Below are 23,489 nucleotides of genomic sequence, written 5' to 3' on the forward strand. Positions count from 1 at the left end.
TTCTTTATCAGTAACTGGGCTAGTGAGAGTTTCAGTGACAGGTGGTGGCAGTGACAGGTTGAATACCCGCTTCATTGAGGGGATGTAATGTAAAAATGGTAACTTGTGAGACTTGGAGACATGTACCACTCTGTAGTAGTGAGCTACACTCCAAGGCAGCCAAGTTTATACATCTGTGATCATGCCGAAACTGGCCCTGGTAATCCACATTAATGATCTTCCTGACAGGATTGACTACCGGCTTCACATCAGCAGTTTAACTCATTCCTGTTAAGACATCTAGCCTACGGAACAAAGAAAATAAATTCCAGAAGAAATAGAGCTTGCCCGGAAATGATTTATCTCTGGTTCGTTCAGCCATTCCTACRGACAAAATGAATGGGGAAAGAAAAGGCTTTTGCAATAAACACTGAACATAAGGTCTGAGGTTAACACAGGTTCATTTTTTTTTTTACGGTTATTTAACTAGGCAAGTCAGTTAAGAACAAATTCGTATTTACAATGACGGCATAGGAACAGTGGGTTAACTTCCTTGTTCAGGGGCAGAACGACAGATTTTTACCTCCTCAGCTCGGGGATTCGATCCAGCAACCTTTCGGTTACTGGCCCAACGCTCTAACCACTAGTCTACCGGCCGCCCAGAAACGTCGAAAATATGGTCTGTGGTAAACGCAGGCTTAAGAGATCTGATATGTTTTGTACTACGAGATAATATCAGTCAGTTAACATGACCTTTGTGAATTACGAAAGCCTTTATGTGCGTTATGTGTTTTTTTATGCCATAAATGCTTCAAAATTCACAAAAAGTGATGTTGGCAGCTGAAGATTATTTCATAGAAGACAATTTACAAGATCTCTTAAGCCTTTGTTTACCACAGACCATATGTATGGCGTTTAACCAAAAATTCCATTCATTTTCCCATAGGCTTTGTTCAACAAACCATTACTATTGCTCTCTAAATCGTTTCACAKCAGTCGTATGGTAACCTTATGTGAGGAGTAGCTAGCCTACAATAATTAATACTCCACCCACACTTTGGGTTGCCACTCATGCAGTGAATAGTTGGTACTTTTACATCATGATAAATGTCACATTGACATGTATGTCAACTTGAAGGTATTTCCATCATTGCGGCATTTTGCTTCATTTAAGACTGTAGGCTAAACTCTTACTTGTTTCTACATATTCATATAATATATTAATCTAATTTCGCTAGTGGTGAGAGAGGGGAGGTGGCAGGTCGTCTCTCAAATAAATCATCCGATGGCGGAAAACTTACTGGAGCCTCAGCCACATGTGCATGGTTTTAAAACGAAAGCGGGGTAATTTCCTAACGGTGTTTTCTGTTAAAGGAGACAAGACCTGTGCATTCAATACACAAGATCTTATAGCGAATACGAAAACAGTAATGCTCTGTTTTGTGGACTGTCGTAGGCACTAACCTGGTTGGAGTGGCTGCATCCAGTTCCCGGCACAGACAACACGAGCGTGTCCATRGCAAGGGTTTATGCCGTCATATTCAGGCGACGATAAGTAGATGGGTGAAAATATACAGTGTGTAGGCGTATGTATAAAAAAAATTATGTAGTTCAATCTCAGTGCAACTTAATATAACCTCATAATAACCACTTAATAACCTACAAAACACTTCAATGGTAAAAGAAAATCAAAGTAACACAAGCGAAATTATAAACCGAAAATATACATTAGGGTGGGGAAAATGCGCGCCCAGGAACTTTGCCTGTTTTTCATGCGGAAAATACTCTGTCCAGTGGTGTATTTTCCGTGTATTAAAATATTTTCTCAATTTGTTTAATGCTTTTATATTTCTTATAGTGAATTATGATTAAAAACGGATAGGTTATACAATGGAAATGTGGATTATATGATGCATTCTATGATACGAAAGTAAACCTAGTCATGTTTAAAATGTCTCCTGAATTAACCTACTGTACCTAGACTATTGTTGTAATCTTCCAGGTGGAACTGTATAAAAGAGTTCCTGCGCACTAGTAAAATAAAAAAGAGGTTGCTTATCTGAATATAGCAAAGGGATATACTACGAATCTAGTTAAATCTATAGGCCTTTTCAGGATCTTCTAAATTCCAATTCAGGCTTCCATGTAACTGAAGGTGGATATTTCTCCAACATTTTCTGCTAATGAGGAAAGTATATACTGTATTTTGCAAGAATGTGGATTGTGAAATCATGAGTCCTCTAGTCTAGGCCTATGCTAAGTCTAATGATAATGTAGTGATAAGTGGAGCAATAATGACCACAGCAAAGATGTAGCCTACACAATTGCTTCGAGTGCATGGCATTGATATGTGTGCTTTATAATTAATTCAAATCCAACATTTTCAATAAAGCACTGATGAACAACAGATTAAAAATACCACAAAATGAAAAACAAGGGTTCCAGTGTTTATTGGTAGGCCACTGCCTACAGTATGTCCTATACTCACTTACTGTACTATTATGCACCTACGTTGTAACAGAACACAAAATATAATGTGAATGAATACCCATACTTTGCCCATAAGCATTTAAAATCAGAGTATTGCGTTTTTTCCCAGTAGTATTACAAAGGGTTTCTCTATTGGAATACATGACGTTCTACAACATGACATCAACATTAACACACAGATAAACAGAAGATTAAGAGCCTGGGCAAATACTTGAAAACATGTCTTGTTGGTACAGTAAACATAGATTGTAGGATGTCTTTATTTTGGCACCTAATACATACATTTTTCAACAACAAAAATAAACTATAGATATGTGCATTGGCTTTGTCACATTTAGTCATGGTAACCAACATTGTTTCAATATTGTTATTGCCAGCTAAAGTGATGATACTGTATATTATCTAAAATATATATTTTTATGAAGAAAAGAATCATAACTGTAAACATTTGTATATTAATTCTCTGATGTGTCGTCTAAATAGCATTTCAGTCTCTCTGTGTAAATACAGATTTGCCATTTAGGTTTGCTTGTTGATGGCATCAGTTATGATGTATGTGCCTTGACGCATTTGTGAACTCATAATAAATTAATCTTTGTTAGTATCTACATAGACATAATAGGCTAACAAAAAAGTATATATATATATACACACACACACACACAGTTGAAGTCGGAAGTTTACATAAACTGAGTTTAAATGTATTTGGCTAAGGTGTTTCACAATTCCTGACATTTAAACCTAGTAAAAATTCCCGTCTTAGGTCAGTTAGGATCGGCACTTAATTTTAAGAATGTGAAATGTCGGAATAATAGTAGAGAGAATAATTTATTTCAGCTTTTATTTCTTTCATCACATTCCCAGTGGGTCAGAAGCTTACATACACTCAATTAGTATTTGGTAGCATTGCCTTTAAATTGTTAAACTTGGGTCAAACGTTTCGGGTAGCCTTCCACAAGCTTCCCACAATAAGTTGTGTGAATTTTGGCCCATTAATCCTGACCGAGCTAGTGTATCTGAGTCAGGTTTGTAGGCCTCCTTGCCCACCCACACATTTTCTATTATTGATTTTGTTGTCCTTAAGCCATTTTGCCACAACTTTGCAAGTATGTTTGGGGTCATTGTCCATTTGGAAGACCCATTTGCAACCAAGCTTTAACTTCCTGTCTGATGTCTTGAGATGTTGCTTCAATATATCCACATAATTTTCCTCCCTCATGATGCCATCTATTTTATGAAGTGCACCAGTCCCTCCTGCAGCAAATCACCCCACAACATGATGCTGCCACCCCGTGCTTCATGGTTGGGATGGTGTTCTTCAGCTTGCTTTTTCCTCCAAACATAATAATGGTCATTCTGGCCAAATAGTTATATTTTTGTTTCATCAGACCAGAGGACATTTCTCCAAAAAGTACGATCTTTGTCCACATGCAGTTGCAAACCATAGTCTGGCATTTTATGGCAGTTTTGGAGCAGTGGCTTCTTCCTTGCTGAGCGGCCTTTCAGGTTATGTCGATATAGGACTCGTTTTACTGTGGATATACATATTTTTGTACCCGTTTCCTCCAGTATCTTCACAAGGTCCTTTACTGTTGTTCTGGGATTGTCACTTTTCGCACCAAAGTACGTTCATCTCTAGGAGACAGAACGCGTCTCCTTCCTGAGCGGTATGACGGCTGCGTGGTCCCAATGGTGTTTATACTTGTGTACTATTGTTTGTACAGATGAATGTGGTACCTTCAGGCATTTGGAAATTGCTCCCAAGGACAAACCAGACTTGTGGAGGTCTACGAGGTCTTGGCTGATTTCTTTTGATTTTCCATGATGTCAAGCAAAGAGGCACTGAGTTAAAAGGTAGGCCTTAAAATACATCGACAGGTACACCTCCAATTGACTCAAATGATGTCAATTAGCCTATCAGCAGCTTCTAAAGCCATGACATAATTTTCAGGAATTTTCCAAGCTGTTTAAAGGCACAGTCAACTTAGTTTATGTAAACTTCTGACCCACTGGAATTGTGATACAGTGAATTATAAGTGAAATAATCGGTCTGTAAACAATTGTTGGAAAAATTACTTGTGTCATGCACAAAGTAGATGTTCTAACCGACTTGCCAAAACTATAGCTTGTTTACAAGAAATTTGTAGTGGTTGAAAAACTAGTTTTAATGACTCCAACCTAAGTGTATGTAAACTTCCGACTTCAACTGTATATAGTACCAGTCAAAAGTTTGGACACACATACTCATTCCAGGGTTTGTCTTTATTTTTTACTATCTTCTACATTGTAGAATAATAGTGAAGACATCAAAAACTATGAAATACCACATATGGAATCATGTAGTAACCAAAAAAAGTTTTAAATCAAAATATATTTGAGATTCTTCAAAGTAGCCACCCTTTGCCTTGATGACAGCTTTGCACACTCTTGACATTCTCTCAATCAGCTTCATGAAGTAGTCACCTGGAATGCATTTCAATTAACAGGTGTGCCTTGTTTAAGGTTCATTGTGGAATTTCTTTCCTTCTTAATACATTTGAGCCAATCAGTTGTGTTGTGACAAGGTAGGTGTGGTATACAGAAGATAGCACTATTTAATAAAAGACCAAGTCCATATTATGGCAAGAACAGCTCAAATAAGCAAATAGAAATGACAGTCCATCATTACTTTAAGACATGAAGATCAGTCAATCTGGAACATTTCAAGAACTTTGAAAGTTTCTTCAAGTGCAGTCGCAAAAACCATCAAGTGCTATGATGAAACTGGCTCTCAAGAGGACCCCCACAGGAAAGAAAGACGCAGAGTTACCTCTGCTGCAGAGAATAAGTTCATTCGAGTTAACTGCACCTCAGAAATTGCAGCCCAAATAAACGCTTCATAGAGTTCAAGTAACAGACGCATCTCAACATTAATTGCACAGAGGAGACTGCGTGAATCAGGCCTCCATGGTCAAATTGCCTCAAAGAAACCACTACTAAAGGACACCAATAAGAAGAAGAGACTTGTTTGGGCCAAGAAACACAAGCAATGGACATTAGACCGGTGAAAATRTGTCCTTTGGTCTGATGAGTCCAAATTTTASATTTTTGGTTCCAACCACCGTGTCTTTGTAAGTAGATGTTCTCCGCATGTGTGGTTCACACGTGAAGCAYGGAGGAGGTGGTGTGGGGGTGCTTTGCTGGTGACACTGTCTGTGATTTATTTAGAATTCATACTTGACCAGCATGGCTACCACAGCATTCTGCAGTGATACGCCATCCCATCTGTTTTGCGCTTAGTGGGACTATCATTTGTTTTTCAACAGGACAATGACCCAACACACCTCCAGGTTGTGTAAGGGCTATTTTACCAAGAAGGAGAGTGATGGAGTACTGCTTCAGATAACCTGGCCTCCACAATCACCCGACCTCAACCCATTTGAGATGGTTTGGGATGTGTTGGACCCCAGAGTGAAGGAAAAGCAGCCAACAGGTGCTCAGCATATGTGGGAACTCCTTCAAAACTGTTGGAAAAGCATTCCAGGTGAAGCTGGTTGAGAGAATAACAAAAGTGTGCAAAGCTGTCATCAGGGTGGCTACTTTGAAGAATCTAAAATATATTTTGATTTGTTTAACACTTTTTTGGTTACTACATGATTCCATGTGTTATTTCATAGTGTAGAATTGGCATGTCCAAACTTTTGACTGGCACTGTATATATATACTGAGTGTGTACAAAACACTTGGAACTCTGTCCATGACATAGACTGAAAAATTCAATCCAGGTAAAAGCTATGATCCCTTATGGATGTCACTTGTTAAATCCACTTCAATCAGTGTGCATGATTGTGTAATTCAGAGGGTGAATGGTCAAGACACATTTTTGAACAGGTTATGGTAGTGGGTACCAGGCGCACCCGTTTTGAGCGTGCCAAGAACTGCAACGCTGCAGGGTTTTTCCACGCTCAACAGTTTCCCGTGTGTATCAAGAACGATCCACCATCCAAAGGACATCCAGCCAACTTGACAACTGTGGGAAGCATTGGGGTCAACATGGGCCAGCATCCCTATGAAAGGCTTTCGACACCTTCTAGCCATGTCCCGACGAATTTTGCCCTCAGGATGTTCTGAGGGCAAAATGGGGTGCAACTCAATTTTCATGTTTTGTACACTAAGTATATATCAAATATAGCATTACGAGTTAACTGGGGAGTTCTATTTTTACAGTGTGAGTCTATAGAGTTGCACACATACAAGTGCAAGTCCAGAACGGCTTTTGCAGAGATCAGAGTGATTTATCGTCAGTCATTTAGTATGAGTCAGATTTCATGCATTCCTTATCAGGACACTTACAAAAAGAAAACATGTTCCATTGTATTGTGGTGCACGGGCACACACACAGTCCCTGGCTCTGCAAGGACCTTAATGTGGGACTTTTACCCTTCTTTCTCAAACCCACAGCAGTTTGCAGCATCGTTAGGACTCACAGTAATCATAGAACTCAGGAGAACTAGCAATATGGAGAGAAAAAACAGGTAAATGCCAAATTTTCTAAATAACGCACATTACCTGCTAGGTAATGTGCTCATTATGGTCTCACACATGTGCTCATTATGTGCTCATTATGCTTCTTGTAAAAAAAGAAGAAACAAGCAATGACAATGTATTGCAAWGTTATGTTGATTCAGACATGATTGTAAGTCCTCCATTGTGTAACCATGTGTGTACTACTCTTCCATGGTGAATGAGGACTGCTAGCTCCCTTCTCTTTTTCTACTTTTACAACATCCTTTCTTCTCCGGCCTCTGGAGATTCTCTCAGATAGATAAATCTGTCCTTCTCAGGAGTTTTCCTCCGGTGCTCTGCGGAAACTGAGCCGTTTGATGGAATCTCTTTGAAGGGGACAGCATAGAGGGAGAGGAGGAGAGGAGGTGACTGTTTAATTACATTTGCATGGTGGAATAGGCAACATAAAAAATTAAAAAATACACAGTAACTGTCACATTCAGACAGAAGCAAACCGCACTGTTGGTAGGATGAACATTCAATTAAATKAAGCATTCTTATGAAACAGATTCAGGTATCGATAGTGTTCCAAATGGAACGCTAGTCCTTATATAGTGCACTACTTTTGACCAGGGCCCACAGGTATCTGTTCAAAAATAGTGTACTAAATAGGGAATAGGGTAGCATTTGGGACATAACCCAAACATTTCCCCTCACATTTGGTCCCAACTGGACTCAACCCTGCATGGCACACTTTGATAATGTGTTACCTGTAGTTGTTTAACCACACCCGCCCACAATTGCTAATAACCGACTATATGTGATAAAGTGAAAATCTGAGGCCCGCACCCAACCCTAACCCGCTAATATTGAAAATGTGCTGTAGGCATTTCTATCAAACAATGTAAGCTACGTTTTTGGTCCCATTGTAACAAAGCTGGTTACTACCTGCCGCACCGCAGAAAAATGGCGGTATATGTAAATGGCATGTGGGTTCCCCTATTGTCAACAACTCGGGCCTTTTACTTGGTCGTCGACCAATACGTTTTCCTCAATGGAAGGATAGAGAATTCGTGTAGTAAGTGATATTTAAGTGGCATGAGGGACTTTGTTCATTCCAAGATCTTAAAAGACAGTTTTAAATCGACCTGCCTTATAATTTTTCTTTTATTTACGGCTTAGGTCTGCCCTCAGGGCTCATGGCGTACTTTGGAAGTCAGCTTTGATGCTACATCCTACAGATTGAGTTTAACAAAGGGTCTAGTTTCCAAAATGTACCAAAAATTCTACTTCTTATAAACCTCTTCCTCTTGATACTTTATGGTAAAGAGATCTTCCAGGTATGGCTCAATGTTTTAGTTGCAGTTCAATGGAAGCCTCCACACTCACTCTCTATCCGTCAATGGATCCTCCATTTTTGGGATGTAATTCATACGGAGCTGTCTACCGCTCGCATTCATGGAGCTAAAGAAGGCACTTTGAACCAATGGGTTCTTGCTGCTGAAACACTTCATGATGTATATATGCTGCTTAGATTTTTGTAATTTTAGTCATTTTTATTTTGAACCATRCATGTTTATTTAATTTTATCCCTTAGGTCCTCGGGCGTGGCGGGACTGGGATGGGGGGTGTTTTGTATGCATGTATTCATGTTTGCTGGGAATTATTATTACTAAACAAAAAAACATTTTACCACAAAACAAAGAAAAATGCGCTGTAGGCTGCAGTCAGAGACGGCAGAACGATTTTTGAACAACGGGTTCACTGTTACTGTTGCCTAATATATATTGAACAAAAATATAAAACACAACATGCAACAATTTCTAAGATTTTGCTGAGTTACAGTTCATATTAGGAAATCAGTGAATTAAAAATAAATTCATTAGGCCCTAATCTATCGATTTCACATGACTGGGCTGGGGTGCAGCTATAGGTGGGCCTTGGAGGGCATAGACCCACCCACTTGGCAGCCAGGCCCACCCACAATGGGAGCTAGGCCCAGCCAATCAGAAATAGGTTTTTGCCACAAAAGGGCTATTACAGACAGAAACACTCCTCAGCACTCTCCTCCCCCCCACACCCCCTCAGACAATCCTGCAGGTGAAGAATCCGGATGTGGTGGTGTGGTTACACGTGTTCTGTGGTTGTGAGGCTGGTTGGACGTCCTGCCAAATTCTCTAAAACGACGTTGAAGGCAGCTTATGGTAGAGAAATTTACATTAAATTTTCTGGCAACAGCTCTGGTGGACATTTCTGTATTAAGCATGCCAATTGCAAACTTGAGACATCTGTGGCATTGCATTTTGTGACAAAACTGCACATTTTAAAGTGGTATTTTATTGTCCCCAGCACAAGGTGCACCTGTGTAATGATCATGCTGTTTATTCAGCTTCTTGATATGCCACACCTGTCAGGTCAATGTATTATCTTCACAAATGAAAAATGCTCACTAACAGGTATGTGCACATTTGTGCACAACATTTTAGCGAAATAAGCYTTTTGTGCATTTGGAAAATTTCAGGGACTTTTTTTATTTAAGTTCATGAAACATGAGACCAACACTTTACATGTTGCATTTATAATTTTGTTCAGTGTAGCTATGTTTCTGCTTATACTGTATTTTCCGATATTTTGGTAGGCTATTTGTTAGTCAACTTAGTCTGTAATTAGATATATGCAGCTTTTCTTCTGTCATTATATGTGGCCTTGAAGACTAAATAAACCATTGCTCACCAGAATAATGTCATAAATCATTGAATGAATGCTTCAATCTAGTTGACATCGGTAAAGTGCTCTGTCATCTCTGCTTCTTTCGCGGAGCAAAGACTTTTAGGGACCGGGGAGAAAATCCAATAACTAACCCCAAAAATTTGAAAGATTTTCTGTTTAAAATCTCCAAATGACATCAGTTTGATTGATTGTAAGGAAATACTAAGCTGTGAAGACGACCCAACATGTTTCTGATAGTATTTCAAGCCACATAAAATATGCATCCAGGCCGAACTGAAATCTTATCAGATTTTATGATAATGATGGCACCTCTACATACGGTCCCCAAATGCACATTCGCATTGTCTCAAAATGCTGAAAGAAAGAAATCTTATTTCTCCCCTCCTGTTCCAGAGTCAAAATGTTTTTGGTGTATCATTTTACTGCAATAAATGCTTAATTCTGCAGGAGTTCTATGTGAGAGGTTATAGACCTACAGTCAGTGTCCAGATTTCAGTTTCCATTTAACCCATCTGAACAGTAGACTACAGTTCCCTTGACGTGCCTTAGACCTATTTGAAGTCCCCGTCTTGTGACTGTGGTATTTGTATAGCGGCTCACAATCAATACATAACATAGCCAGCACTGCCATCATCCTCTTTTACCACGTCACCAAATCTTTCCCAAACATTACCTTTCTGGTCCMCCCTTCTCTTTATTTTCAACTCTCCATTTGCAGCTTTAAGTTGTCTTTTTTGCCTCAGTGGATCAATGTTCACTTTTTCTGCCTGTTCCCAAAAGCGGTTTCGCAATTGGTGTGTAGGTTATTTGGCACGCGTAAAGTTAGGCCTTAAAGCTTAGATTTATGCACTAATGGCATAGCCCAAAAATAATTAACGGAAAATGTAAACCTAGCCTATAGATATAAATTGCACAAGAATTATAGAATTTAGATTTTTTTATATCTTTACTCAACCGACCGCTACCCACTCGCCCTTCATCCACACAATATTTCAAGACCCTAAACCCGCCCGCCCCACAGATACAACCACAGGGACTGCGGGTTAGGAGTCAACCCTCGCAGCACTAGTTACCTGTTCTCCAAGCGTGGTTTGATGATGGGTTTGTAGAGCTCGGGTATCTTCCTCTCCAGCATGGGCCGCAGGTTCTCTCTCAGACGGTTGTAGTTCTTCTTCAGCTCCTGCTGGTACTCCTTCTGGTCCATCGTGATCAGGTGCTTGTTCTTCTCCACAGCCTCACCACACCTACAGACGAACAGGCGGGAAAAAKACATACTGTAGGCTGTCTCTCAATAGTCTCCTCTCATCTCCTCCTGAAAAGTCATTTCAGGTCAGTGATCTTTATCGAGGACTTTCTTATTATTTGTCAGAGTAAATTCATTTAATTTCCTTATTTTCTATAAAACGGATTCCGGTTCATTTCCTGAGCTAACAATGTGACTGACATGGATTTGACCCCAAATCTGTTCACATTGAAATGTATAAATGTTTTCACCTTATTAAAACAACCCCTGTGTGTCCATCTGTATTTGATTTGGGCTTTCTCTGAGCCTTGCCTCTTTACTACAGGAATGCACGAGGAAGAAATGAGTCTTGTAGTACTGTGCTGAGAGTGGCAGGGAGTAGAGTGACCGATGACCAAACAAACTAGCCTGAGGTTGAACCTCATTTCAGAGAACAGGGTCATGCCTGCATTCACAATTACAACATGCGTAACGGGCGACAGACAAAACGAGGCATAGGGAAATGGAAAGACGAGGATGCTTAAAAAAAAAACACATGGTTGCACTTATCTCTCCCTTTTAGTGCAAGTAATACGGAAAATGTAATCTAACAGTATACGGTAAATGCATAGGGACTGCTGGAAAGACGTGGGAAAATGTGCTCCAATGTGCTGATGTGTAGCTACTACTGTAGCTAGCAGCCATCGCCCTTCCAGCGCAAATAGCAGGATGCTGAGTGGATACTATAAGGAGCTCGTGCCAGCTTGCATGGATTATGGAAGAAAATAAACATTTTTGAAATGACGGTAAATATTTGCCAGCCTGCTTTGCAGGAATCAAGGCAGTTGGAATGTGGCATGAGGGTTCCAAAATGAAAGCCACCTTTCGGAGGCAAACGATACGTTCCCACGCGAGGCACACAGACACACACCCTGGACCAAATAACCACATTGCCTGCCTCATTCGTTTAGACGGTTGGTTAAAATTATTTGTAAAATATTCTAAATAAAATTTAACTCCCCAGGGAACAATAAAACTTTTCTGTTCCATTCAAAACCAAATGCAGCTGAATGATATTAAAGGGAAAACAACTTCTATTCATATGCCCAACGGGAAATAAAATACCTTGTTGTGTTGTATTAAATCATGTTTTAGTTAACTGTCAAGCTTCCTTTAGTATCATCTATGAATGTATTCCAGTAATAACACATTACCAAGACTGAGATGCTGTGTGTGCATACAGTACCTGGTTTTACTGTCATTCGCTTGCTTTTCTATTTCCACCGTGCGACAGTACTATTTTAGAGTGTCCTTTTCTATTTCCACCGTGCGACAGTACTATTTTAGAGTGTCCTTTGCTTATTTCCACCATCGACAGTACTATTTTAGAGTGTCCTTTTCTATTTCCACCAGTCGACAGTACTATTTTAAGGTGTCCTTTTCTATTTCCACAGTGACAGTACTATTTTAGAGTGTCCTTTTCTATTTCCACCATGCGACAGTACGTATTTTAGAGTGTCCTTTTCTATTTCCCCACCATCGAGCAGTCACTATTTTAGAGTGTCCTTTTTCTATTTCCACCATGCGAACAGTACTATTTTAGTGTCCTTTTTCAATTTCCATGACACTATGTCGACAGTACTAGTTTTAGAGAGTGTCCTTTTCTATTTCCACCATACGACAGTACTATTTTAGAGAGTGTCCTTTTCTATTTCCACCATACGACAGTACTATTTTAGTGTCCTTTTCAATTTCCACCGTGCAACAGTACTATTTTAGTGTCCTTTTCTATTCTCCACCATGCGACAGTACTATTTTAGTGTCCTTTTCTATTTCCACCATACGACAGTACTATTTTAGTGTCCTTTTCTATTTCCACCATGCGACAGTACTATTTTAGAGAGTCTGTGCTTCAAGACACCACTAAAACCATTAACGCCAGAAATGTATATTCCACCAAATACTGTATTCGTGCCAGAACTGATAACGAGTGCACACTTTGGGGAAAAGATTAGAGAATCGGACCGGAGCCAAAGCAAGTCAGGGTTTCTTAGCTCTCATTGGCTGGCTGGCGAGCCATGGGTTTCTCTGTGGTGTTTGGTTTGGCTCTCACCTCATTATGAACTCTTTGAAACACAGGCGCAGTTTGTTGTGGTGACGGAAGAGCTTGGGGTCTGCTGGGATCTCATTCAGAAAGACCTGGGCCACCTCCAATGGTCCCTACACAGACAGACAGACGGGAGGGAGGGAGGGGAGAGCGAGGGAGGGAGGAGAGAGAGCGGGAGGAGAGAGAGAGGGAGAGAGCGGGAGAGGGAGAGAGCGGGAGAGGGAGAGAGCGAAGGACAGAAGGAAAACAGAGGAAGAAGATGGTATAAAAGAGGAAGAAGGAGGAGTGGGAGGAAGAAAGTGTGTGTGAGTGTGGATGATGACTGCCTTGCTTTCAGTAGAGGAAACTACTTCCTAACAGAAGGCTTAATAATGTCCGTGTCCCAAATGACACTACTTTTGACCAGAGCTTCATATATTCATAGGCCATAAGGAACGGGGTGCCACATGACACAGCCAATGTGTCCAAAGGCCACGATGTTCAGCCAAGAGATCAGACGAGAGACGGTGATTGGCCTGCTGTGTGGCTAACGTCACCCCGAACACTGCCTACAAGCAGCCATTTTGGCTCACATTCTTTCCCTCTCCGAGATCTTGTTATTCCAACTTCTATTCATTATGAAACCACTGCACATTCGCGTGACACCGGGTCACGCCAGGCATAGCAAACGAGCATTCTAAGCAGAGGTGCTAGGCTAGGGCCTGGACGGACAGACAGACCGACGGACATAGAGTGGAACCGTGCCTCTCTACTGATTAGGCCCAGGGCTGTGTTTGTTTATGGACGGCGTGAACATTAAGGTTGTGTATACAGTCAGCAGGTGAAAGCAGGGGTTGCTGTCAGATTAGACGATCCAAGAGAAAGCTGGGGCCCGATGTTGTAACTACATCATTACTCTAGCGTTTAGCCAACGTTTGACGGGAGCTGTAAGCCATCGGATCAAAGGGCTTCCGTGTTTAGCACAGACATGAAAGGAGAGGTTGTGAATTAAGGTTTTAAAACGAATCAGCAGAGGCACTGTACAAACGATGTTAGGGTTGAACCGGACTCTTTGATGTGTCATGTCTCCCACCTGCTGTTTATCATCACGTTAACTTACAAGACTGAACGTTTCCTCTCGATTCATGAGGGCTCAGGAGAACACAAACGATTGCCACCTATATACACTATGCGAAAACACTTCAGTCGGCTTTTCACACTTGTTTTTTGTCTTTATTTGTCGTGTGGAGTCGAGGAGTGACGTTCAATAACTGAGTAACAGCAATAAGTCGGCAATAGCTCCAAGTTAAACTGCAAATGCGGGGGGAGAAAAGACGAGAGGCAAGAAAAAGACTCCTTTCTTAAGGGCCAAGACAGGTGGGCTGGAGGTACCTGGTTGACGGTGGCTCCCACAGCTGTCTCTTATACACATCTAGATGTGTATAAGAGAGGTGGCTCCCACAGAGCCCTGTAGAAGCATCTGGAGCATCTTAGCATCTGGCTGCTCCCTGTGTGTGGTTACTGCTAGCTCCCTGGTCTTCTTCTGCATGTCCTCGATGGCCACCTCAATGGGAGTCAGGTCAAACTGGAGATGGGAGGAGGGTGGGGGGGGGGGTCGGGTAGAGGGAGGAGAATGAAAGGGGGAGGGTGCGGGTTAGATTTGGAGAGATAAAACATCAGTCTTTTTGCCTAAAAGCCAGTAACGATCAAAAGGTGAAGAGGAACCCAGGCACTGAGCAGCTGCGCACGCTTAGTTCCAACCAGCATACCTCTTCTTTCTGGATGACGTCGATGCGCGTCTTGACGTAGGGAAAGGCGTGCATGGTGGTGAGGATGGTCTTCCGCTTGTACTGCTCGCTGAGCTCGCCGCGCGGCCGCCCGGCCTTGGTGAAGGGCGTGGTGTACATGAAGCGACGCAGGTTGAAGTTCTTCTCAAAGTTGGTCAGGCGGTTTTTCATCTCATAATCGTCAAAGAAGGGCTCCACGTAGGTGATCTGGATGTAGGCCTGGGGGGGGAGAGAGAAAGAGAGGGTGTAAATGAAGAGATGCATCTTGTTGTTTGGGAAGGTTCTTCRCAATCATTTGACATATGCAAGTAGTAGTCAAACGGGACTCAACAGTAATGACTTGTTGACCTGGTAGTGTCGTGTACTGTACCTTGTTGGCGTCCAGTTTGCTCCGGTCTATGTCTTTGGAGTCTTTGATCATCTCCAGGGCATCTCCAAAACACTGACTGTAGAAGTTCTACAACGGCAGTGCATACGGTACTCGTATGAAAAGATTCAGTACTTCTATCCTTACAGTAAAAGCATGCACACAATGGCACGCGCACACAAACACACACACACATCCTCACACACGCACACACTCTCTCGCTCTCTCACCTCCAGTCTGTGGGATATTTCTGGCAGGTGGGTGATCCCTGGCTCCTTGTAAACAAACTCTCGTTCGTCCAGGTCTCCAAACTTGGCCCCATAAAACCCCACTCGGAAATATGTCCCAAACATCCTCTTATGGCCCTGGGACGACAAGACAAACACATGAAAGAGACTCAGTATTGTGTATAAAAAATAAAAAATAAATTTAAAAAAAGAAGGCTATTTTCATTGTAAGCATTTCACCATAATTGTAAACACTTCACGTGTACTGTGGACGTAAGCCCTTCATAAACGGGAGTCCATGCGGCCTTCTGTACCTTCTGAATGATGTTGTCGAAGGCTCTCTGGAGTTTGTGGTGAGCGGAGCCCAGCTCCCGGAAATCTCTGTGAGCCTCCAGGACCGGCATAACGATCTTGTAGACCTCATTCACCGCCTCATAAAGACCACCCTGAAAACCACAGCAACGACACTCACAACATACACTACATGGCCCGAAAGTTTGCGGACACCTGATCGTCGTACGTGTCATTCCAAAATCACGGGCATTAACATGGAGTTGCTGTCCCCTTTGCTGCTACAACAGCTTCCAATCTTCTGGGAACGCTTTCCACTAGATGTTGGAACATTGCTGCGGGGACTTGCTTCCATTCAGCCACAAGAGCGTCAGTGAGGTCGGGCACTGATGTTGGGCGATCAGGCCTGGCTGGCAGTCGGCGTTCCAATTCATCGCAAAGGAGTTAGATGTGGCCGAGGCCATTTAAAAAAAGGGGTGTCCTCAATACTTCTGGCCACGTAGTGTACGATTGTTGTGCGTTTACGGAAGTGCAGCAGTACCATCATTTAGCATGTGCGTGTCCTCCCCTCAGTGTGTGTGTGTGTGTGTGTGTGTGTGTGTGTGTGTGTGTGTGTGTATGTGTGTGTGTGTGTGTGACGTACCTGGCTGAAGAGTTCTGCCGCCTGCTCCAGTAAGACCACCAGTCCACCGGTGGTGAAGGATCTCCCTGAACAGACTCCGTCTTCGTCTGGGGACAGGACGTCATCGGACACTGCCGACTCCTCCAGGACGTTGGGAGAGATGTTCTGCACAACCAGTCAATCAATCAATCAATCAACCAACCAACCAACCAACCAATCGCTCATCCAGCGTGTTCCAAAAGGGAACCAACCAATCAAATATTACTGATAAAGCGTTTTTTTTAACTAAAACATTTGTCACTAAGTGATTAACCAAGATAGCAGCCAAACAATCAATATATTATGTTTTCAGTGTACAGTTTCCCCTTCTGGCCACAGTCAAGATACCAACATTCCAGAATCAGTATTGTGTGTTCGTGCGTGTACAGCACCTGAAAGGTGACACTGCCCACAGGCAGGTATTTGTGGTCCTCCAGCATGCTGAGGTACTCAGCCACCAGGGCTGCAGCGTGGACCAGACACATGGCCGACTCCGTAAAACACTTCCTGTTCTTGTGTTTCTCCGCCATGTTCTGCAGCCAGGTCAACCTCAGGTCAGGCGACGTCTGGTAACCCTTTGCTATCCTGGAGACGGAGGGAGGGAGGAAGTGGGTGAGTGATGCTCAATTCTTAACCCCTGAGGAGGGCTGGCGGTCAGTTTTAGATAGCCGAACGTGAATTGAAGCTTTAACGGCCTTTTACAGATGCCGAATGTAAGCAGATGACCCGTGCACTGAGAGAGTATGCATTCACACCCACACACAACCTGCATGTATTTACTGTACATACACAAACCCAGATCACTGTAACAAACTGCTACCACATGGTTTCCATAGTGAGGAACAAACAGAGGAGAAACAACCAAACCACAGAGACATAAAGCAGGAGTCTGTGTGTGTGTGTGTGTCTGTGTGTACCTATACATGAGGTCCATGAGCATCTCTGGGTCTTCTTGGAACTCTCTCATCTTCACCGTGTCTGACAGGATACTGTTCAGGTTCCTCAGCAGCTCATCAACCTACACACACACACAAACTAGGGCTGGGGTCGATATCAACATGTTTGTGAATTACCGCAGTCTGTGTGCGAACGTGTGTGTTACCTGCGAGGGGAGAGGTGTGTTCTGCATCTCGGTGTCCTCCTCGGCATAGGCCAGAATGGTGCGTAGGGACCTGCGGAGGTACTCCTCATGGAAGTCCTCGGACTTCCCCACCAGAGAGGCTAGAGACATGGTCACCTGCATCTTCACCCGGGAGAAGTTCTGCACAGCGAGGGAGAGGGACTGACATGAACATCTAGGGTTGACCTAGCCTGCATCCCAAAGAGCAACCTATTCCCTACATAGTGCACTACTTTGGGCCCTGGTCAAAATGAGTGCACTGTATAGGGAATAGGGTGCTCTTTGAGAGGCAGATTACACCTCGTCTTCAGGCTAGTGCTAGACGGGGGACCTGTTATGTGGCCCTCTGTGACAGTCATTTCTGAGGGGTGGATTTGACAGGGAGGAGGCCCATCCTCAGTATCAGGCCTTAGAATGGAGGGTATGTAGGTATTTTATTAGGATCCCCATTAGCTGTTGTGATATTATCCCTCTGATTACAGTGAAGAGCAAGACGTTCCGCTCTGTTCTGGGCCAGCTGCAGTTTTCCTAGTCCTTCTTTGCAGCACCTGACCTTATGACTGGGCAACACTCACGATATGATAAAACTAGAAGCTGCAGGACTTGCTGTGTGGAGTGTGGCGTCTATAGAGCAGAGCAGCTCTTTATTACAGACAGACCCTCCCCCCCATCTTTACAACCATCGATCCATTTGTTTTGACCATGACAGTTTACAATCCAAGGTAACAAGGTCATTTAGTCTCCTCAACTTGCTCAACAGCCACATTACTCATTACCAGATTCAGCTGAGGTCTAGAACTTTCTGGAATTCTTCGTACAAAATGCAACACTTTTAGTTTTAGAGATGTTCAGGACTGTAACACAGGCTAACGTTACAGTTTTACTAGCATGGCTGGCTGTATACATAAAAGCAAGCTATGAAAAGAACATATTAAAGAATGATATGACATTGCTCAGTCGTGTATTGGCTAATAAAGTAGACTTTGGGGTTGTAAATATTCCCCTTTAAGTGTCTATCTGTTGGTCTACTACTTTCACACCTGTGTGTGTCTCTGTCCAGGCCATATGTCCCCCTCTCTCTGTCCAGGTCATATGTCCTCTCCTGTCCAGGGTCATATGTCCCTCTCTCTGTCCAGGTCATATGTCCCTCCTCTGTCCAGTCATATGTCCTCCTCTCATTCTTTCTTCTTCTAGGTCAGTCCAGTTGTTTGTTAAGGGTGTCACATCTCCTCCAGGTAATGGAAGCTTAACCCTGACATGGTTGTGTGTGTGTGTGTGTGTGTGTGGTGTTGTGTGTGTGTGTGGTGTGTGTGTTGTGTGTGTGTGTGTGGTGTAACCCCATCTATCTCCACCATCAGCAGCAAAGCGGGAAACGATCTCCCATTAGCTGCGACATAATCACCTATGGATCATCTCTACGGCCCCATTCTGTTAAACCCAACGTGGAGCCAGGGCCTAAACGGCCATCACTGGCATTGATACAATGTGTGTGTGTATGTGTGTGTGTGCGTGTTGTCCTTGTGTGGGGGCCTCTGAGCGATGACCTCACTCCTTCTCCTTTCTCTTTCCACTATTTGTCATCCCCTCACTCGGTCTCCATCTCCCCTACCCTCTCTCCACCATCATCCCGAAAGATGGCCTCACTTCAACTGTGCCCTGGCAATCCATCAAAAACTCGCATTCACCATCCTCCCTTTCACTCGTTCTCTTCGTATCCATGTCCTCCCTGGAAAAACCTTGGTCTTTTTCACTAGGAACCAAACTGAAGAAAATGGACTGACACCGGGAGGGGACAACCTGAACTTGTCCAATAAGAAACTTGTGGCAACACGCTTGGCTACGTTTTGCAACGGTGTGCACTAATGAATATGACCCCTGCTCCATGGTTTTATTTAGATGCTAAATGGGATATGGAGAGAAGGTGAGGGGGATGAAAACAAACAAAGAGTGGGTGAAGGAGATCCTTCACATCACGGCTATGGAGGTTGTTTAACTTCTTTGGGGTAGGGGGCAGTATTTTCACGTCTGGATGAAAAGCGTGCCCAGAGTAAACTGCCAGCTACTCAGGCCCAGATCCTAGGATATGTATATTATTAGTATTATTATTAGATTTTGATAGAAAAAACTCTGAAGTTTCTAAAACTGTTTGAATGGTGTCTGTGAGTATAACAGAACTCATATGGCAGGCAAAAACCTGAGAAAAAATCAAACCAGGAAGTGGGAAATCTGAGGTTTGTAGGTTTAACTCTTTGCTTATCCAAGATACAGTGGAAATGGGGTCATGTTGCACTTCCTAAAGCTTCCACTAGATGTCAACAGTCTATAGAACCTTGTTTGATGCTTCTACTGTGAAGTGGGGGCGAATGAGAGGAGATTGAGTAAGGTCTCTCCCAGAGTGCCACGAGCTGACCATGCGCATTCATGTGAGAGTTAGCTGCGTTCCATCGCATTTCTGAAGACAAAGGAATTCTCCGGTTGGAACATTATTGAAGATTTATGTTAAAAACATCCTAAAGATTGATTCTATACATCGTTTGACATGTTTCTACGGACTGTAACGGAACTTTTTGGACTTTTCGTCCGTANGTACTTTCCGCTGGACTTGCACGCGCGTCGTGAGTTTAGATTGTGTACTGAACGCGCGAACAACAAGGAGGAATTTGGACATAAATGATGGACATTATCGAACAAAACAAACATTTATTGTGGAACTGGGATTCCTGGGAGTGCATTCTGATGAAGATCATCAAAGGTAAGTGAATATTTATAATGCCATTTCTGACTTATGTTGACTCCAACATGGCGGATATCTCTTTGGGTTGATTTGTCGTCTGAGCGCCGTACTCAGATTGTTGCATGGTTTGTTTTTTCCCGTAAAGTTGTTTTGAAATCTGACACAGCGGATGCATTAAGGAGAGGTGGATCTAAAATTCTATGTGTAACACTTGTATTTTCATCAACATTTATGATGACTATTTCTGTAAATTGATGTGGCTCTCTACAAAATCAGCGGATGTTTTGGAACTACTAAACATAACGCGCCAATGTAAACTGAGATCTTTGGATATAAATATGAACTTTACCGAACAAAACATACATGTATTGTGTAACATGAAGTCCTATGAGTGTCGTCTGATGAAGATCATCAAAGGTTAGTGATTAATTTTATCTATATTTCTGCTTTTTGTGACTCTTCTCTTTGGCTGGAAAAATGGCTGTGTTTTTCTGTGAATAGGCACTCACCTAACATAATCGTTTGGTTTGCTTTCGTCGTAAAGCCCATTTGAAATCGGACACTGTGGCTGGATTTACAACAAGTGTATCTTTAAAAAGGTGTAAAATACATGTATGTCTGAGGAATKTTAATTATGGGATTTCTGTTGTTTTGAATTTGGTGCCCTGCAGTTTCACTGGCTGTTGACGAGGTGGGACGCTACCATCCCACATACCCCAGTGAGGTTAAAACAGAAGAAACAGAAGGGGTAAAGGCCATTCACTCTGAATTAGAGACTGTGCCAAGAGGGGAGAAGCTCAGATGACCTTCTTTCCTTCCCTCTCCCTCCCACGCGCCGTCTCCTTCTCACCTCCACCTCTCCCTTTTTCTAACTCGCACATTACTTACAGAAAGGCAGGGCCACAGGGGTTAGACAGTGACATATCTCCTTGTTCACTTCTCACTACCCAGAAACMCATCACTCAGCAAATGTCTCCACTGAGCTCAAAATAGACACGGAAAAGACATTAAAGCAGGGTGGTAGAGGAAAACGGATGAGACGGAATCAGTGTGCGCGCGTGCGTGTACTCACGTTGGCCGAGTTGAAGCTGCATCTCATGATGAGGTATAGGGTAGCGCAGGCCTGGCTTCTGTTTCCGTCCTCGTGGCTGCTACAGTACTGGAGAACCTTCTGACACAGGTCGGCACACTGCTCGGCTTCCTCTTCGAACAACAGGTCACCAAACTACACACAAYACTGTCAGTATACATACACGCACGCAGCACACAAACACACAATAACTGTCAGTACATATTGTGTGTACACACACACACCCTACCTTGACGATGAGCGCTCKAAGCGTGCTGAAGCAGTGAGACAGGAAGGTTGTACTCTGGTTGCAGGTGAGACAGTGTAGCAACACCCTCAGTACTCCGCCCACTACACTGTCCTTACAGTCGGCCAACGGAACAGCCTGCACGGGAGACAGACGGTCATGACAACCAACCGCAAGTGAGAGAAAGAATACGGTCGGCCAGTGGAACTAGAGAGGACACTGTGACGCAGGCCGTGTTCGAGAGAGTATCAAATTCGTAAAGCATTGTGGGTATATGGCGACAGACTGATCTACAAATAAATCAGCAGTTATTAAGGATTAAAGGCCATTCGTAGAACAGTCGGTCTGCAGTCGTCAATCTCAAACACACAGAGACACAGAGACACATAGAGACAGAGACAGAGAGCGAGAGAGAGAGAGAGAACAGGAAAGACCGAAGAGGACGGAAGAAAGAAGAACAGGTAGAGAGAAACAATAAGGAGAGAGATGTTGTGACCTGTACTATGGTCTCCAGTAGGTCCAGGACAATGAGGTTGGACTCAGTAGCCAGATTCCCACTGACTAGAGCCTCCTGGTCCAGCTCTGCTTTCGTTCTGAGGGTCAAAAGGCACAAGGATGAGACCTCTTTCTGCCTCTATGGGTTCTCTTCCTTGACCTTGTCTTCACAGGACACTGCCTGACAATTGGTCTTCTGCTCCATAGTTACCAGGAGAGATGAGTAATACATGTTCGGAAGAATTGCGTCAGTACCCGTGTGTGTGTGTGTGTGTGTGTGTGTGTGTGTGTGTGTGTGTGTGTGTGTGTGTGTGTGTGTGAGAGAGTGAGTGTAACTCACTTGTCTTGTCTGTCGTTGGTCTGCCTCCACTGCGTCAGGTCTTTCCTCCAGCGTAGGTTCTCTCTCTGACCTGCGCGGTCACTTCCTGTCCGGGTCAAAGGGTCAGGGATAAGAGGGCAGGCAGGCTCTCGTTTAAATCAAAAAGCAGCCTAGGAGTACCATCCTCCCCTTTTCAGCTGCTCTTCAGGAGATGTACTTAGAAGACGTGTACTGTGCATGTAGCTACTTCTGACCAATCAGAGAGAGTAGTGGGTGGGACTGACCTCCAACCCGGCGCATCATTTCCCCCCGTGCTCCGATGCCCCTCAGTAGGGAGTCCTCCAGCTGCATCTTGGCCTGCTGGGACTTCTGTAAGGCCTGGGTGCTCACCTTATCACTGCTCTGCTTCCCCTGCACCACACACACAAAGTGAGAAAAACATACATTTACACAAATTAATTAGGTATGTACTCCATGCAGGTCGCAGACATTCTTACCCTGTACTCAAAGCAGGAAACGCAGATGGTGAGTAGTTCTAGCAGTCTGTTGAGCTGTGCTGAGGGCATGTCGACAGTCCAGCGCTGGATCAGACTCCTCTCAGCGTTCTTCATCACCCACAGGAAACACAGCAGCAGGTTACGACTGGTCTCTGCTGACAAGGTGGCCACCGCCTTACCAGACTGGTAGAGAGGAGAGAGAGAGTTATACTACTATAGGAAACACATGCACATGTAACTGATGTGAAATGGCTAGCTAGTTAGCGGGTACGCGCTACTAGCGTTTCAATCAGTTACGTCACTTGCTCTGAAACCTAGAAGTAGTGTTTGCACTTGCGTGCAAGGGCGCGGCTTTTGTGAGGCGATGGGTACGACGCTTCGTGGGCGACTGTTGTTGATGTGTGCAGAAGGTCCCTGGTTCGCGCCGCGTGTCGGGGCGAGGAGTTTAAAGTTACTGTTACATTGAGCTGGTTGACCGGGATCACTGGTTGCTGCGGAAAGGGGAGTGTGTAAAGGGGGGTGAGTGTAACTATGTGAATGGCTAGCTAGTTAGCGGGTACGCGCTACTAGCGTTTCAATCAGTTACGTCACTTGCTCTGAAACCTAGAAGTAGTGTTGCACCTTGCTCTGCAAGGGCCGCGGCTTTTGTGGAGCGATGGGTAACGACGCTTCGTGGGTGTCAG

At 43.5% G+C, this 23,489-nt stretch overlaps 2 protein-coding genes across 3 annotated transcripts in view; both read right to left on the reverse strand.

Annotated features, from left to right (window-relative positions):
• The window catches only part of aopep (aminopeptidase O (putative)), a 111,743-nt gene extending 110,214 nt beyond the window's left edge, over positions 1-1,529 (reverse strand). For both annotated transcript variants that reach the window (XR_002878689.2, XM_024001931.2), the window contains exon 1: positions 1,444-1,529. The gene's annotated coding sequence lies outside the window, so the exon portion shown is untranslated. The remainder of the gene's footprint in view (positions 1-1,443) is intronic.
• An 876-nt stretch (positions 1,530-2,405) lies between these two features.
• dock8 (dedicator of cytokinesis 8) overlaps positions 2,406-23,489 on the reverse strand; it is a 79,006-nt gene continuing 57,922 nt past the window's right edge. Inside the window, 19 exon segments of the mRNA XM_070446835.1 lie at positions 2,406-7,340; positions 10,758-10,928; positions 13,020-13,126; positions 14,385-14,411; positions 14,455-14,577; positions 14,762-14,998; positions 15,150-15,236; positions 15,377-15,511; positions 15,688-15,819; positions 16,308-16,451; positions 16,718-16,910; positions 17,243-17,343; positions 17,428-17,586; positions 21,252-21,404; positions 21,499-21,633; positions 21,992-22,088; positions 22,331-22,415; positions 22,594-22,720; positions 22,807-22,989. Of these exon segments, the coding sequence (XP_070302936.1) occupies positions 7,289-7,340; positions 10,758-10,928; positions 13,020-13,126; positions 14,385-14,411; positions 14,455-14,577; positions 14,762-14,998; positions 15,150-15,236; positions 15,377-15,511; positions 15,688-15,819; positions 16,308-16,451; positions 16,718-16,910; positions 17,243-17,343; positions 17,428-17,586; positions 21,252-21,404; positions 21,499-21,633; positions 21,992-22,088; positions 22,331-22,415; positions 22,594-22,720; positions 22,807-22,989 (2,448 nt within the window). The 3' untranslated portion in view covers positions 2,406-7,288.

Source organism: Salvelinus sp. IW2-2015, linkage group LG15 (genome assembly GCF_002910315.2).
Source record: "Salvelinus sp. IW2-2015 linkage group LG15, ASM291031v2, whole genome shotgun sequence".
Taxonomy (NCBI): domain Eukaryota; kingdom Metazoa; phylum Chordata; class Actinopteri; order Salmoniformes; family Salmonidae; genus Salvelinus; species Salvelinus sp. IW2-2015.